General features: G+C 47.4%; 2 protein-coding genes across 3 annotated transcripts; both read right to left on the bottom strand.

The window, feature by feature from the left end:
• Nucleotides 1-74: 74 nt before the first annotated feature.
• Nucleotides 75-7,408, bottom strand: DDX55 (DEAD-box helicase 55). The gene is made up of 14 exons (XM_063173169.1): nt 7,301-7,408; nt 7,013-7,063; nt 6,840-6,926; nt 6,187-6,278; nt 6,031-6,093; nt 5,302-5,451; nt 4,620-4,809; nt 4,401-4,483; nt 3,903-4,034; nt 2,897-2,989; nt 2,159-2,273; nt 1,331-1,499; nt 694-986; nt 75-317 (listed from the first exon to the last, which is right to left on the bottom strand). Exons 1-14 carry the CDS (start codon nt 7,406-7,408, stop codon nt 153-155), a joined length of 1,791 nt encoding a protein of 596 aa, XP_063029239.1. The 3' UTR covers nt 75-152.
• Nucleotides 7,409-7,973: 565 nt separating this feature from the next.
• On the bottom strand, nt 7,974-14,664 carry TMED2 (transmembrane p24 trafficking protein 2). Of its 2 annotated transcripts, XM_063173166.1 has the most exons (5): nt 14,472-14,664; nt 12,869-13,061; nt 12,484-12,504; nt 10,516-10,623; nt 7,974-9,463 (listed from the first exon to the last, which is right to left on the bottom strand). In XM_063173166.1, the coding sequence occupies exons 1-5, from the start codon at nt 14,649-14,651 to the stop codon at nt 9,339-9,341; spliced, it is 627 nt and encodes a 208-aa protein (XP_063029236.1). In that variant the 5' UTR covers nt 14,652-14,664; the 3' UTR covers nt 7,974-9,338. The 2 variants fall into 2 exon arrangements, with proteins under 2 accessions (XP_063029236.1, XP_063029237.1); XM_063173167.1 differs by lacking the exon at nt 12,484-12,504.
• Between the last annotated feature and the right edge of the window lie 1,061 nt (nt 14,665-15,725).

Here is a 15,725-nt window from a genome sequence, read left to right as displayed (position 1 = left end):
TCTGTGTCCTTAGGGATGCCAGGTCTCTCTGTGAAGAAATTAGATCAGCTTTGTTCTCTTTTTATCCAGATATTTTGTTCTCTATTTTTATAGAAATCCAGTTTTATTGAAATAAGCAGTGTTTTAATGTAAAAATGTGGTTAGAGTGACTGTCAGCCTTCAGAATCTATGTCCTCAACAGTTTCTGCTTTGAGCCTGTGGTTGCCTGTTAGTTTCTTCTCAAACTCTTCTTCACTAATTTTTCCCTTTTTTAATCTTTTCAAGAGTCTTGTGTCATTCAGCAGTTCCTCCATATCCTCATCTTCAATATCAGAGCCCTGTTGGAAGTTGAGAACAACAAATTAAACACAACATCAAAAGGTTTTCATTGTACACAGTTGAACACAAGAGAAGATTACAAGTCAGAGTTTGCCAGAAATATCCAAGCAGAAAATAATAAATTCAATTGACAAAAGCACCCTCAGGCCATACTTCTGCACTTCTGAGAAATAAAAATCCTATTACTGACCAGCATCAGTGCTGAGAAGTTGTTTTAGTGTTTGGCTTCAAAAACCTCTATCATTTTTTTAAGCTTTGCTTGTCCAAGTCCTAAAATGTTATTTCACAGCCATCAGTTCCACCCCACTGAAATCCCAGGGCTCTGCCATTGGCAAAACTACAGAAATCACTTCAGTTAGGGATGGACACAGGTACCTCTTCACGCTTCCTTTTAGCTGTTACTTTCTTCTTCTTCTCCCTCTTGGCTTTCTGCTTTGACCATGCTTTGTTCTTTACAAATTTCTTTTTCCCTTGATTTTCCTCTCTTTCTTTTTTTAGTTCTTCTAATTTCTTTTGTCTCTGCTTTTCTCTGTTTTTATCCTTAAATGAAATGGAGTCTGTATTGACAGTGACTGGAGTAAAGTCTGGAAAACATTTTCCTCTTAGTTCAGGCATCTTTGGCATTTTTAATAATGCAAAACCTCTGGCAAGACTGGCAAAATCCAGATCTGTTGAAATAAAGATCATAAAGTCAGTTTCCTGATGGATAAAAAGTTAATTTAACTGAAAGGAAAAAAAGTCTACATTATTTTAAAGTATTGTTGGCACTCTATATCTTAATACTGGCAACAATACTAAGTCACTTTTATTTCTGCTTTTATCAGTTTGGTCAAGCTCCGTATTTAAATGTTTTCTCTTGAAACAAGATGCTTGAAAAAAAATAGAAGTTTTGTCAAAATCTGATGGTGGTGGAAGGGAACGTGAGATCAAAAATCAGAAGCTGAAGCTTTTGGGCAACACCAAAAGTTGTCGGAGAGAAGCAGTGAGAGGCCCCAGCCCTGGTGGGAATTACCTTTGATCCGGAAGATCAGGTTACACTCGTGTTTGGCATAGGCCTGCACATAGGACACAAAGGCTTTCATCCCTTTCTCAAACACTGCCCTGTCAGCCAGGGCCATGGACTTCAGCTTGGGGAGAAGATCCAGCACATTTGTCTGTGGTTTCATTTCCTGCATGGGACACTGGCAACCAGAAAATAAACAACAAAACCAAAAGTTCAACCAAATGATGTGGAATGCACTGTGAAACCTCAAACTCACCCTTCTTGCCCAGCTAATCCTCAGTCAGCTTTGAGCCCCTTTCCCTTTGGGCACTCCAACACTTGAGCTGACCATCAGCCCCACACAGCAGCTCCAGGAGTTCTCATACTGCAGCTCCACAGAGGCAACATCTTCATCTCCTGCTTCACCAAGCTCTGCTCTCGCTAGGAGGTCTCCAGAGAACTCACACAATGAATCCCTCACAGGCAGGAGCAGGCATGGGGACTGCAGGGGTTGAGAGTAAAGAGCAGAGAGGCTGCAGGGTGTGAGCTGCTGGGGCAGGACCGTAAGCCAGCACTGCCCTCCTGCAAATGCTCCATTTACACCCTTAGGAACAAAAGGCCTTTCCTTACTCTTTGCATGTTCCTCTTACAAACCCAGTGCCGAACACTGGAGCAATCACATTCCAGCTGCATTTAGTGATTAATAAGCAGCTCTCTTGTCTTTTAATTCTGCACCTCTGCTAAAACATTACCCACGTGTATAACCCCACGTCCTACAAATTCTGATTTCAAAGCTCCTATCAGTAAGTCTGTGCCCTTGCTCTTTCCTGCTTTGGGGCAGAGTAAAAGGCTGCTCACCTTTTGGTTGATTGAGAGGAAGTTAATGTAGGACTCCTCCATGGGAAGCAGGAACACCAGGGCGCTGCCCACGTTGCCGATGCGCGCCGTGCGACCGCAGCGATGCACGAAGGCACTGAAAGAGCCCAGCACAGACTCAGTGGCTTTGGAAGCACTGGGCAGCAAAAGGGCAAATCTTGTGGGATGGAAAACACTAAACAAACCAACAGGAATGAGCAAAATGTAACTCAAGAGGTGTGTGACCATCCCACTCAATTGTTAGGCTAAAGCAAGGGGTGTCTGCTTTGGGAGGGAAGTTCAAGCAAGTTGGAGGAAGAATTATGACAGCAAAAGTTAAAATGCACAGAAAAGCTCCTTTCCTGTGAGCTTTCAATGTACCATTCCTTGAAGAGCTCAGTCCCTGCTCTCAGCTCTGTTCTCCTTCACCCCAGTGTCACCTCTCACTCTCTGATATTCTCACACAAAGCCCAACCCCAGAGCCACCTCTGCACAGAGATGTGACAATCACCCCCTGACTGACACCTACACCCCACAGAGTCACTGCAAGTCAGCAGTGACAACAAAACCTGCACTGTTTCAGCCTTGCTCCTGCATTATTTTGTGTGTTCCCCAAGATTAACCCCCAGGAAGTGATTAGATGTGTTTTATGTGGTTTTTTGTTCCTAACTGAGACCTGAAAAAGCACAGAAAGAAAAGACGACACAGAAAGAAAAGGGATCTCAGGATGTGAAGTTGTACCTGGCACTGCTGGGTGGGTCATACTGCAACACCCAGTGCACCTCTGGAATGTCAATGCCACGGGCCATCACATCTGTGCACACCAAAATGCCCCTGGGAAGAAGGAAAAGTGGATTTTCATTAACCTGTCCTTTGAGAAGAGCCAGCCTCCTCACAGCTCTGTGTTCTGCACCTTCACTGGAGAGTGAGAAACAAAACACTGAAACATTTGGAGTTTTTAAAGAGACAAAATATAAGGTAATTGCAGCTTTCACCACCTAAAATTCTACATAACATTTTGAAAATTATTGTGATTTATATTACATTTCTAAGACAAATCAATTCCCCATTAAAAATTCAAATTTTAAACCAGCACTGCATCCACCACAGCTGAATGTACTATAATAAATGTTAAAATAAAAGACCCAAGACTTGAGTGACAATTTTAGCAGAACTGCCATGCTGTTCTTTTCAACAGCTGTTCTTACAATCTGCTGGTAATTATTTTTCTCATAGCATAAAAAGCTAAAACTCGGGTCCCATGCAATAACAAAAATGACAGTTGATGAGGCAAGAGTTTCTTAACAGCACCCTGCAAAGCTGCCAAAGCACATTTCCCTGTGGGCAGGTTACAGCAGTGCTGCCATGCTCTTGCTCATACACCAACAAAGGAACATCCTGGTTTCCACTCTGGTTAATAATCAGGAAAAGCTGATTTTTGCTACCAGTTTGTTTAAACATCAGGGCTAATGTGTGACTGCTGCAAGTGACAGTGCAGTGTGCTCACCTCCTGTGCTGCCACATGGATTATCTACAGTAGGGTGCAGATGCTCCAGTCCCATTCTCCCTTTGTTTGTGGTCACACTTTGTGATATTATCAACATCACAGTTTGTGATATCATCAACACGCTCAGAGCCAGCCTGGAGCATCCTTCACCTGAGCCATCCTTCCACACCAAGCAGCAGCAGCAGAAGAGTCAGACACAACCACCTCCCCCTCACTGTTCAGCCACTCCCCCGTTCTCACCCCGGGAGCTTCCGAAACTCCGTGAAAATCTTGTTTCGTTTGTGCTTCATCTTCCCGTGGATGCTCATTATTTTCACCTGCTTAATTAAGGATTCCAGAGCCTTCCCATAGTATTCCACACAGGCACATGTGCTGTAGTGATAAGGACAGGCATAAAACAAAAGGTTATGCTGCATTTTAATCAGGTTTAATCAAGCCAGAGTTTCCCAAGCTCTTTCAGAAATATACACTCTTTTTATTTAAACATGCACATAATTTTTATAATTCACATATAACCATCTATAATGTCTTACTTTAAAAATGCATTAAATTTATGTTTTGCTTAATAACACAATCCTGACATGAAGCAATGATTAATCTCTTTTTAGGCACCATATTCTAAAAAACAGCTCTCAAAATTAATCACTCTGAAAACAGCTGTGTCCTTTGCAACAGAGTTCTGGAATTTGGGTAATTAAAAACCAAACTGTTCTCACAAAGAAACACAAACAGAATTACCTGAAAAAGACCAAATGCTTTTCCTGTTTGTGCTGACGAAGAAAATGCACCAACTGGTTAAACTTTTCATCTGCCTTGCAGATCTAAAAAATGCAAAAGAAAAACATAAAAAATGGACTTTGGCTCTCCTGTTAAGGTGATCCTAAGTGGCCAAGACTTAAAATGTTATTGGAAGAAAGGAGAGGGGACAGGGAGCTCAGTGGGAGCCCAGGCTCACACCATGTAGAAGTTCTCCAGGCGAGTTGGGGTTTTCTGGGTGTTGCTGGCTGCCACCCCCTTCTCCTTGACCGAGATGCGCACGGGGTTGCGCAGCCCTGCCCTCACCAGGCTCTCCAGCTCCTGGGTCTGCGTGGCTGAGAACAGCCCTGTCCTCCTCTGCTTGGGCAGGAAGTCCAGGATGGCATTCAGGCTGCAAGGGAGCACAGGGAAAATGGAACTGTCCCAAGGCCTCCCTCAGGAGGAGCTTCAATCACTGGAAAGGAGTTTAGGCTTTGTTATCACATCAAACTGCTCCTGAAATAATTACCTTAGCTCTGAGACAAAGAGAGGTGAGCTATCACCTCAATTTCTCTCAGAAATACAGAGAAAAGAGAGATCAAAGTTTATTGGTTAAAGTGTTTTAACCATTCTGAAGTGTGAATAATGATATTTATTAATAGAGATATGCTAACATACATCTCAGCAAAAGAAATGCCATATTCATTGAGGCCCCACATTTCCTGATTCTCCTCCCCCTTAGCAACTGCTTTGTGTAGTTACAGAACAAAGATGAAAGAACAAATTCAGAAATTTCAAAAAACAGAACAAGTTAACTTTGGAGGCCACTGCAGGCCACGCTCATTCACATCCATCAACTCATTTAAAACTGCAGAAGAACCACCACAATCTATTATTTCAATACCTGGCTTCAAAGCCCATATCCAGGAGTCTGTCAGCTTCATCCAACACCAGCACATCCAGAGCCTTGACACAGCTGGCCAGGTCCAGCCCCTCTGCCTTCCTCCTGAACAGATCCTCCAGGCGGCCCGGGGTGGCCACGATGATGTTCCCCCTGTGGGTGCACACACACAGAAAAATTCCCTCACCCAGGGGCAGCAATCTGGAGAACCCCTGGCACTGTTCCCACAGCACAGCCCTGCCCTGCACTCCTCAGTAAAACAATTCATTTTGTCACCTTTAACTGCACCATGTTTCAGTGGCATGGCGTGGGGGGGAATGCCCAGGTGAAAGAAAAGTTTAGAAAATAAAAGTTTAGAAAATAAACAGCAAGCAGCTATCACTGCAGGAATATTTGGTGCCTCCATGCAAAAGCCAGGGGCAAACAGGGCTCCTTCAAAACTCCATCATCAGCATCAGCACCAAACAATTCCAGGACTTTAATGAGCAGGGAGAAGTGAAATATTCACTGAAGGCATTTTCAGTTCTGTTCTTCACCCAGTCAGCAGATAAATGGAGCTGATGTCACATAAGGGCTGTACCTCCCTCCAGGAACAGACCCCACAATCTCCCAGCTCACCCCAAAAGATTCTGGCAGCACATCCCACTGCAGCAGCAGCAGGAGCACAGCTCTGGGCTGAGAGCCCTGACAAGGAGAAAACCACAGCTCTGAGACACTGAACAAACAACTCACCCATGCTCCTTGAACTTCTCCACATCTTCCATGGGGTTCCTCCCTCCAATGAGAAGAATCTGACTGAAACAGTGAAACAGAAAGGTTTGGGTCATCTGGAAGTTTTGCTGGGTGACAGAAGGAATTGTGGTCATGAAAATGTTGAAGTTCACCCACCTGAACATGGGGAAGTGTTTGGTGAAATGTGACAGCACCTCATCAATCTGAATGGCCAACTCCCTGGTTGGGGTGATGATTATAGCCCCAACCTGAAAAACAGGAATTTGTGGGGAGAAAAAAAAGAAAGACTTGGGCAGAATCCTCCCTTTCAAGCTAAGGGAATATGAGCCATGATTGTGAGCCTGGTTTCAGACAAAACATTTCCACAGAAATACAATGAAGCATAAAAAACATCCAAAAATGTCTCTGAAAGACTTTGTATCAGTGTGTAAAATATCTCTGCTGAAAGAGCAGCACCTAACAATGGCATTTAACAGCAAATGACACTGAAGGTCCCTGCACATCAAAATGAATTCAGGGTCAATGGGTGCTAAAAAGGATTCAAATCTCTCTTGCAGTGCATCAGTGTATTCCATATTCTGGGACATTCTTCTCAGAGCTCAGAGCCCTGTTCTGTTCCTGCCAGAGGAGAAGCTGCACCTAAGTGCAATGAGAGCACCTCAATTTTATTTCCAGGCTTTAAACAGTTTTTTGTTGCTGAGCAGTCACTCTGCGTGTAGGAAATTTTCCTTATAGTTATTTTCCTGAAGTTCTCAAATCTTATTGGCACATCATAAAAACAAACTCAGCACTGAATATTTTAATCTCACCTGCATTTTCTTTAACTTTTCTTCCCGTCTGAGAAGGATTTCCAGGATGGGAATCACAAACGCCAAGGTTTTCCCACTGCCTGTGACCTGTGAAAGTGGGAACAGCGTCAGCCCTCCCTCAGCTCCGGAGACAAGGCTGGAAAAAAGGAGCTGCACGAAGGGAAAGCACTCACGGCTTCCGCAGCCACATCCTTGTTACTCATGAACAGCGGGATGGTCGCAGACTGAAAAAAGAGAAGCACCACATGAGCAGGTGAAGAGGTGATAAATCTCACAGAGGTGAAACTCCTCTGACACATCAGAGCTCGCTGTGAACATCACCCAGGCAGCGCCGGCGGGGAAATCACGGATGCGGCTTCAGGACTGCTGCGACCGCCACGGCCCCGGCGCTCCTGACACCGCCCGCGCCCTCCTTCGCCAGCCCGGCCTCCCTTCCCCGGCCGTGCCGCGGGGCCCCGCACCTGCACCGGGGTCATTTGGTGGAAGCGGAGCTCGCGCAGCGCCCGCAGCACGCCCGGGCTCAGCGGCACCGGCAGCGAGCCCCAGCCGCCCTCACACACCGCCTCCATCTTGGTGCCCCCGCCCCGCCGCTCCCCCGCACCGGCACCCGCGGCGGCGCTCGGCGGAAGCACAACCGCGGCACCTCCGTTCCGCCGCACATCAGTTCCGCCTCCTCCGCGAAAAACAAATTTCGGATTTAACCAAAAATTCCCATTTTTATGGCAGCTGCCTATCGCAGTGAGTACTTCTGAGGGTCTTACAGCAGCGCTGTGCCACCCGAGTACCCCAAACCTAAGCTGTAGGTTCAGAGCTACCTGATATTTATTCTGGATGGACTCTGGATACTGATATTTTAAGGAAGCAGGGAATCACAGAATCGTTAGGATTGTGAGAAAACTCTGGAGTCAGCCAGTCTGAGCCCCCTGCCCAGGCAGGGTCACCAGGTGGGTTTGGAATGTCTGCACAGAGGGAGAACCCTCGACCTCCCTGGGAATTTCCAGTGCACATATCACATTGATATGGAACTTCTTGTGGTTCAGTTTATGGCCACGACTAAATAAATAATTTATAAAAACCCCTTTGTGTTAATCTGCACTTCCTTAAAGTATTAAAGAAAAAAAAGCACAAAGCTGGTTTTTATTTTTTTAAAGAATTTGTTTATTTATCGAACCTGGGTCATATTTAGATTCACGAGCAATTTTCAAATGTACATCTTAGAATTCAATTTTCAGTGTTTTACACAAAAATATTGGCACACAACAGTTGCAATAAGGTGTAACAGCCACCTCTCTGAAGAACTGCTGCAAGTGTTTGCCCGAGGTTGAAAAAACTTTACCTGGAACATGAAAACCTGTAACAAATTTTAAATTAATTGTACAAAACTGTTGTGTGTTACTTGTAGAGGATCCCCCCTGGAAAAGACCCCACCCCACCCCCAAAAATGATTACAACTAATATACATCAGTCACAACATAATCCTGGCTCAGCACCCACATCAGACGCTTCTTAAATTTTTAAACCAATCATCAGAGAACCGAGGAAAGGAACTTTGTACAAAAACAAATCTACATGTGCCTGAAAAAAGAAAACACACCAGTATTTAGCATTATGCTAATTCTGATCAGATCATGGCAGAGTTTGCCACTGCACTTAAATACAAGGGCTGCATAGCGTGGATTGAACCCCCAGGATCCAGAACCCTCTGGCCTCAGGAACCCAGAATTCCTGAACTTTCTGCCCTGGGCACCGGGCAAACAGTCTGAGCTTTGGACCTGCAAAAGCCAAAGGGTTCACCAGTGTTGCCAAGACACTGCACACAATTGGCTTCCAAATAAAACCTCTGAGAGACTAAAAACCGTGTAAGGAACATTTGGTGATGAGCAGAGAACAAAAAAAAAAAAAAGCATTTTTATATCAACTATTTAATTAAAAAGAACTTTGGGAAGAAGTTGGTATCATTAAGACAGTTGCTGATGACTATCTTTTAAACAGCAACTAGGTATGAATTTATGAATTTTAAGCTTTTCCTTGGCAGTTTCTGTGAGTGGAGAAGGGATTATTTCAGGTTGGAAACACCTACTGCAGGGTTGAGGGTGTGAGGATGCAAACAGTCACCTTAGGGCCTTGTACCGTTTCCCTGGGCAGAAGTGCAAGTGCTTCTGCAGACAGGGAAAGAAGTTAGAAAGGACAGAAGAGCTTGTTACTGGAGTGAGTTACAGAGTTTGCAGCTTGCCTGGACCTTGCTTAGCACACAGATTGGGCAGATCTCAGTGGAACAAAATGATGCCAGTAAAGTGACAAGATTTCAGCACAGCTTTTGCTACGGAAGATATATAAAAACAATTCCTTTTTTTTTTTTTTTCTTAACTAGGAAGGAACATAAGCAAATAAGTTTTACAGTTCAGTAAAGAGGGTTGGGAAACTAAATGACTTTTTTTTTTGTTTGTGACCAGGATGTTTGGTAGAGAGTGAACTGAAATCTGAGACCACAGAAGGATCTTACACCACCCTTCGGACTTCAAAAAACCTCTTCAGGTAGTAGATTTGTCCCAGTGTCATGGCAACTAGTACAAGGGCTTCAAAGAATGACCAAAGAACCACTCTGCTGTTTGTGTTGTCATTAACTGTTGGGGAAAAAAAAAAGAAAGAAGTAGTTAGTAACAAAGCATTTAAACTGCAAACATTCTGCAGTGAAACTGGAGCATTGCACAGGAAGCACTGGGCTTGTGTCAGGTGCATCACAGAGATGAGATCTGAGGGGGATTTTTCTGAAAAGTTTGTTTTTAAACCCACTTTGGACATGCACTGCAGCATCTGTCTCTATTCTGCCCACCCTTCTGGCCTCTGAGCTGCCAAACAAAGCCTCCTGCTTTTTCAGAGTCAAGCAGGAACTGCTGATCTCTGAGGGGTCACCATCTTTGGTTCTAAACATTCAGATTTTTAGTAACAAATGTCACAAAACTGGAAATATTCATAGCTTCAAATAATTGAGGGAACACTGCTTTCATATAATGTTGTGTTTTCACATGAAAAATACTTGCCCTTGATTCTCACCCATGAAAGTAACAGTAGTTTTGCTCTATTTCAACAAAACATTTTTAAAAAATATTTTGGCTCAATTATTAAACCACATCCACTTCAAGGATGAAGTAACAGTTCAACCAAAGTTTGGGAAACAAATCATGGAATGGTTTGGGTTGGAAAGGAACTTAAAACTCATCCAATCTCACCCCCACCACAGGCAGGGACACCTTCCTTGGGCATCCCCAGGGATGGGGCAGCCACAGCTCCTCTGGGCTGTGCCAGGGCTGTACCACACTCCCAGGCAGGAATTTTCCCCAGTATCTGATCTGAACCTCCTCCCTTCCAATTTAAAACCACCCCATGGCTCACCCTGCCCTTGTGTACATGGATTAAATAACACCATCACTGGTATCTGCATGAATACATCACTCAAGTGCAGAATTTACATCACTTAAGCAAATGTTATTTTGCATAACAACGAGGAGAAGCCAATTTAAAGATGACTGCAAGCACCACCTCCATTCTTTACTCTGTGTCAGGCCCTGCAGGATTTAAATGATTACTTTTGAAGTCAGTGGGAATAGCTTTGATGGAGTGATGCCCATTCACAGGTGAGAGCAGAGGGGAAGGCAGTGGCTGGGCTGGCACCTACTTGCTCGATGTATTCTCTCCCGCACCTCCATGTACTCCTGCTCGTGCTTCACTGCTGTCATGGCCACTGCTAACTCGTTGATCATCTCTTCCAGCTTGTTCTGGTGAGCTGCAGAGCAATTTCAGAAGCATCAGAAAGGCTGTTATGACTGGAGACAAGGATTTCAATGGATTTATGAGCAGTTAAAGGTAATTTCCTGCTGTAGGTCTGGCAGTACAGCTGAACACTTCCTACCCTGACAGCCAAGCTCAGTTTCTGTAGCACTTTCCCTGACGTGTCTCTGTGGTGTTTAACAAGTGGGAGAACATTTCTCCACATCCAACAGGAGGAGACACAGCTCAGACTCAGCACAGAGCCCACATTTCCAGTGTGCACACACTTTTCCAGGAGAACAGAATGGAAGAATGCACGAGATCAATACCACACACTACTATCTATTTTGCCAATATCATCCAATATATTCCAAGCAAATTATCTTAACATGACAGCTTTTCCTAGTTGTTAAGCTTGCAAAAATAGAGTGACTGAGAATTTAGCTCAAGATCATGATGCTGGCAAATCATGAGATCACTTTCTGAAGCAAAAAATCCCATCCTGTGATCTTCAAGCTCAGCTGAAACCCAGCACTGAGGGGGCACAATGCCCAGGGGGGCTGGCACAGCCCTCACTTGTGGTGTTGTGAAAGCAGGAGAGGAGTTAAATACCAAACCAGCAGCACAAAACCAGCTTGAGACAGGTCAGCAAATGGAAGGCTCAGAGATCTCAGATTTAGTGGTTTGACTGCCAATCACAGGATCTTTTTAATACATCCACACTCAAATATCTGTCCATCACAAATTTATAAATTAGGCAAGGCATTTGCAAAGTTTTCTAGCATCAGGTTGAGGTATTATTCTACAGACACACCCTGGGCAATCAGCTCTCTTTAAAAGTCACAAAACCCAACATATTTTCCTTTCAAGGGACACAGTTGGCTTGGAAGCTACCTTACTACAGGTTTATTTGTAAATTAAGTGTTTCAGATCACAATCTGAAAACAGGTTATTCAAAACACACACCTTGTGGGGAACAGTCAAAAGAGAGGACCAGAGAATGACACTCATACAAGTTACAGTTAAAGTCTCAATAGTTGTGCAAACCACGCTCACTTTCCCTGTACCTCAAATCCCTTATTTCCATGGCCAGCTGGTCACTGCAGCAAGTGCAGTTTATTGGTAAGAGAGGAAACTACAGATGCAGGGACAGTGTAAAAACACTCCAAAAATTCACTTCAGAAATTGTCTTATTGCACTAATACCCTTTACAACAGATATAGGCAGACTCAATAAAAGATTTAAGTGAGTCTTTAAAAAATATCCAAAGTTAGGAATGTGCTATTTTTTAAGTGACATCAAGCACTCAATCAAGCCCAAGTTATTTAATTGCCAAAATAGAAAACAAGAATTGGTTGCCCTTTCTAGCTACAGTCATTGATTTATTTATAAAGTTTATAACTTGCTAGGCAATATATTTATTTTTTTACAGCAAATGACAAGTTTGAGTTTTCCCCCTGACACATCAGCAATAATTCATAACCTAGGAGCAGCTTATTGCCTCCTAAAGCTTTAGATTACTCAACATCCCCTTTAGCAATAGAAGGCAAACACTGCCAAAACCATCCAGCACTCTTGGATGTTCAATGTTTGAGCTCAATTTCACCTAAACTGATCAAATCCTCTGTCAGCCATGAATAACCACCTGAAGGCAAACTGCCCTCAGTGCAAGGAGCTGCTCAGGGTATAAACCTGCCTCTGGGAGCCTGCAGGTGCTCAGCATTGCTCAGAATCAGACCTTTGGGGTAGTTTATTAAATACAGACATTCCCATGCTCCAAACCAATGTTACAGAGAAAAAGCCAAGTTAGCTGTTAGTGAATGAACATGTGCCAGAGACAAGATGCTAAGGAGCTTTCAAAAAGCAGTCCACATACCATCCCAGGTATCTCCACCACCTAGAGGAAAGTGTGAGAGATGAACACAGGTACAGGACAAAAGGCTGCAGATAAAACAGTCATTTACACAGCTATGGGAGAAGTTTCCTATCAGCACATTTACAACTAAGGCTCCACTCTGCTGAGCCTGCTAGGAATCAGAGGATGGCACTGATGAAGGGCTAAAGGATGGAAGATTAGTGGCTGCAGATGGGCCTCAAATTGTGTAACCAGCTCTAAAAACATCCACTTTAGCTGTGCAGGAGAACAGCTAACCACACCTGGAGGAATGGGAATGCTGAGAGCCCTTCTCAAGTTCCCAAGTCATGCAGGCAGGGAAAGGCTCCCAGACTGGAGCTGAGCTCCTCCCAGGACTCTTCCTCACCTTCTGTCTCCATGTCTTGCCCCTTGGGAGCTTCCCCGATATCGATAGTGAACATCACTATCTTGGGAGTCATGGTGGACATCCTGTTGCTAAAGCAAAACTTGTAGGTTCCATCCATGTGGGCAGCAAAGGTGTATTTTCCACTGGACTCTCGGTCTCCTTTATAAATCCCTTTATTATCAGGGCCTGTGATCTGTGGGGGGAGAACAGAGGGTCACAGGTTTGAATTCCAAACACAGAGCTCTCAAATGCACCATCACGGGCACCAACACCATCTGCAATCTGCCTGCTTTGGCACACTTCAATCTCTCCCTCCCACAACTCATTGGTGCAGCTCCCCACACAGAAATCTCTTTTATAAAACCCCACAAAGTTCTTGGTAAAGAAAGCTGTGAAAAGCCTCCCTCCCTGGCCTCCTGTGGTCGAGATAAGCAGTCAAGAGCAAGTAAACCTCAAACCCTGGCTCTTTGGCAAATTAACAACTGCAGGGGAAACCTTATCTCTGATGTCTGAAGGAAAACAAAAAGGAAAAAAAGCCATTCTCCAATCGACTTCAGACACACAGTCGGGCATTGTTGCAGTTACCATTTCAGATGGACTGAACACCTGAGTTCTGAGCTCTCGGGGTCACTGTGATCCTGAATTCCCATCCCACCAGACCAAACTGCTGCTGAGCCTCCACACGGGACACGGGAAGGGATCTCAGAGCTGCCAGCCCTGTCCTGTGTCCCAGCCTTGGGTCATTCCCAACTGCTACAGGACTCAGCAACAGCTCCCATATCTGTGACATCCCAAACAAAACCCTCTCTGCTCTCTAACAGATTAAATCAATTCGTACTCGGTATCTCCTGATTCGATTCCTATCTGAAGATCAGAATTGGCTCAGAACTTCCCCGATGCCAACCACCGGGATTAAACACAACACCTTCAATTCAAGGGGAAGCACCGATTCCAGAGCAACCGCGGGCGCTCCTCGCACCACACAATTCCCGGTGCCGAGGCTGCACCGAGCGCGGCGGGGGCGGAATCCCCACGGGAAGGGGGAACAGCCCGAGCGAGCCTCGAGCGGCGGAGCCGGGGGTGGCACCGCACGGGCACCGGGCCCGCCCGAGCCGCCCACGCTGAGCCCTGAGCGCCGCCGCCGCCGCACGGAGCCCCCGCGGAGCGGCGGGACCGCCCCGAGCCCGCCCCGGCCCCGCTCGGACCATCCCGGGCCCCGCTCGGACCATCCCGGGCCCCGCTCGGACCATCCCGGGCCCCGCTCGGACCATCCCGGGCCCCACTCGGACCATCCCGGGCCCCACTCGGACCATCCCGGGCCCCGCTCGGACCATCCCGGGCCCCGCTCGGACCATCCCGGGCCCCGCTCGGACCATCCCGGGCCCCGCTCGGACCATCCCGGGCCCCGCTCGGACCATCCCGGGCCCCGCTCGGACCATCCCGGGCCCCGCTCGGACCATCCCGGGCCCGGGGGCGGCTCCGGCCCCGCTCCCCGCTCGCTCCCCAGGGCCCCCGCACACAGCAGGGCCGAAGCGCACGGGCCCGGCCCCGGGACGGCCCCGCTCCCCAAGGTCGGCCCGCGCCGCCGCCGCCGCCGCCGCACCTCCACGTCGATGTCCAGGAAGCCGCCCTCGGCCACCTCGAAGATGAGCCCCATCTTGGTGCCGGACGGCACGCGCTCCAGGAAGCACTCCTCGGCGTGCGCGTCGATGCTGACGAAGTAGGCGGCGGCCGGGGCCGCCAGCGCGGCCACCAGCGCCAGCACCGCCCGCACCGGCGACATGGCGGAGCGACCGGCGGCGGCACCGAGCGGCGCTTCCGGCCCGCGCCGCGCCCCTTCCGGCGCACGGGGCCGCCGCTCATTGGCCGCCGCCGCCCCGCTGCCACGTACGGGCTGCGCTACGGCGGCCGCCGGGAGACAAAGGGCAGCGGGACCGCCAAGGCGCTGAGGCAGCGCCCGCGCGGCGCGGGAGGCGGGATCCACGCGAGGGAGCAGCCAATGAGCGGGGAGAAAAGGCGGGGCGGTGGCGGCGAGAGCCAATCAGAACGAGGATCGGGAATGAGGGGGCGTTGCCCTGCAACGGGGCGGGGCGGGGAGAGGGCGGGAGGCGGGAAACGGAGGCTGAGGGGATGGGGGGGGGGGGGGGGCGGCTCCTGAGGGGTCCCGGCAGCTCCGGGGGCGATGAGGGCAGGCGGGAGGGACGCAAGGCGGCTGTCACCGCGGCTGTCACCGCTGCCGAGGCTGCTGCGGCTGCTGCTAAAATTGGGAAATCAGAACTTGCTGCAGCGAGGGAGATGTTTGGGGAGCAGCCAACGTTTAAGATGTTAATAGTGAAGCCCAGCCTGTGGGCTATTCACGCTTAAGGAAACACAGTCATGGCACGTCCAGTTTCTGCTTCACCCCAGAGTAACTGTTTAAAAACCCATTCCTTGCATGACCATGCTTAAGCGCTAATTTCCAATTAAACCTCCCAAACTGAAATACAGAAGTTAATACTTGAGCTCAAGGCAGCCTGTTTCATGACTAGCTGTTTTAATGGTGTGGGGAAGAGTTAAAGACTAACACACAATCTGGCTTTCCAGTGAAATATTTATATGCTACTTTTGCCAATAAGCGTGGTTGTTGTAGCCGTGGTGACATCCAGACACATTCATGTGCACAAATGGCAGATTTCCATCAGCACATTCTGCTCCAGGTGTGGGCCGGCAGAGCTGCCGTGTCAGGGCAGGCACAGGGTGGGGACAAGTGTGGACAAAATCTGCCAGACAGGCTGAGCCTGAGGAGCTGCAGGTCACACGCGTGCCTGGATGAGAGACTTTTCCTGCCAAGCCATATTCCATGAGTTTGGATCAGGCC

This window comes from Melospiza melodia, chromosome 20 (genome assembly GCF_035770615.1).
Source record: "Melospiza melodia melodia isolate bMelMel2 chromosome 20, bMelMel2.pri, whole genome shotgun sequence".
NCBI lineage: Eukaryota > Metazoa > Chordata > Aves > Passeriformes > Passerellidae > Melospiza > Melospiza melodia.
This window is presented reverse-complemented; position numbering and strand designations above follow the sequence as displayed.

Excerpts from the sequence above, each read along its gene's own strand:
- DDX55 (XM_063173169.1), bottom strand. The coding sequence starts at position 7,408 with ATGGAGGCGGTGTGTGAGGGCGGCTGGGGCTCGCTGCCGGTGCCGCTG. Across the intron at positions 7,064-7,300 it reads ACCAAATGACCCCGGTGCAG|TCTGCGACCATCCCGCTGTT; the intron begins GTGCGGGGCCCC and ends CTCTTTTTTCAG. Across the intron at positions 4,484-4,619 it reads GCCTGGAGAACTTCTACATG|ATCTGCAAGGCAGATGAAAA; the intron begins GTGTGAGCCTGG and ends TGCATTTTTTAG.
- TMED2 (XM_063173166.1), bottom strand. The coding sequence starts at position 14,651 with ATGTCGCCGGTGCGGGCGGTGCTGGCGCTGGTGGCCGCGCTGGCGGCC. Across the intron at positions 10,624-12,483 it reads TGGTGGAGATACCTGGGATG|CTCACCAGAACAAGCTGGAA; the intron begins GTATGTGGACTG and ends ATTGCTCTGCAG. Across the intron at positions 9,464-10,515 it reads GGAGAGAATACATCGAGCAA|TTAATGACAACACAAACAGC; the intron begins GTAGGTGCCAGC and ends TTTCCCCAACAG.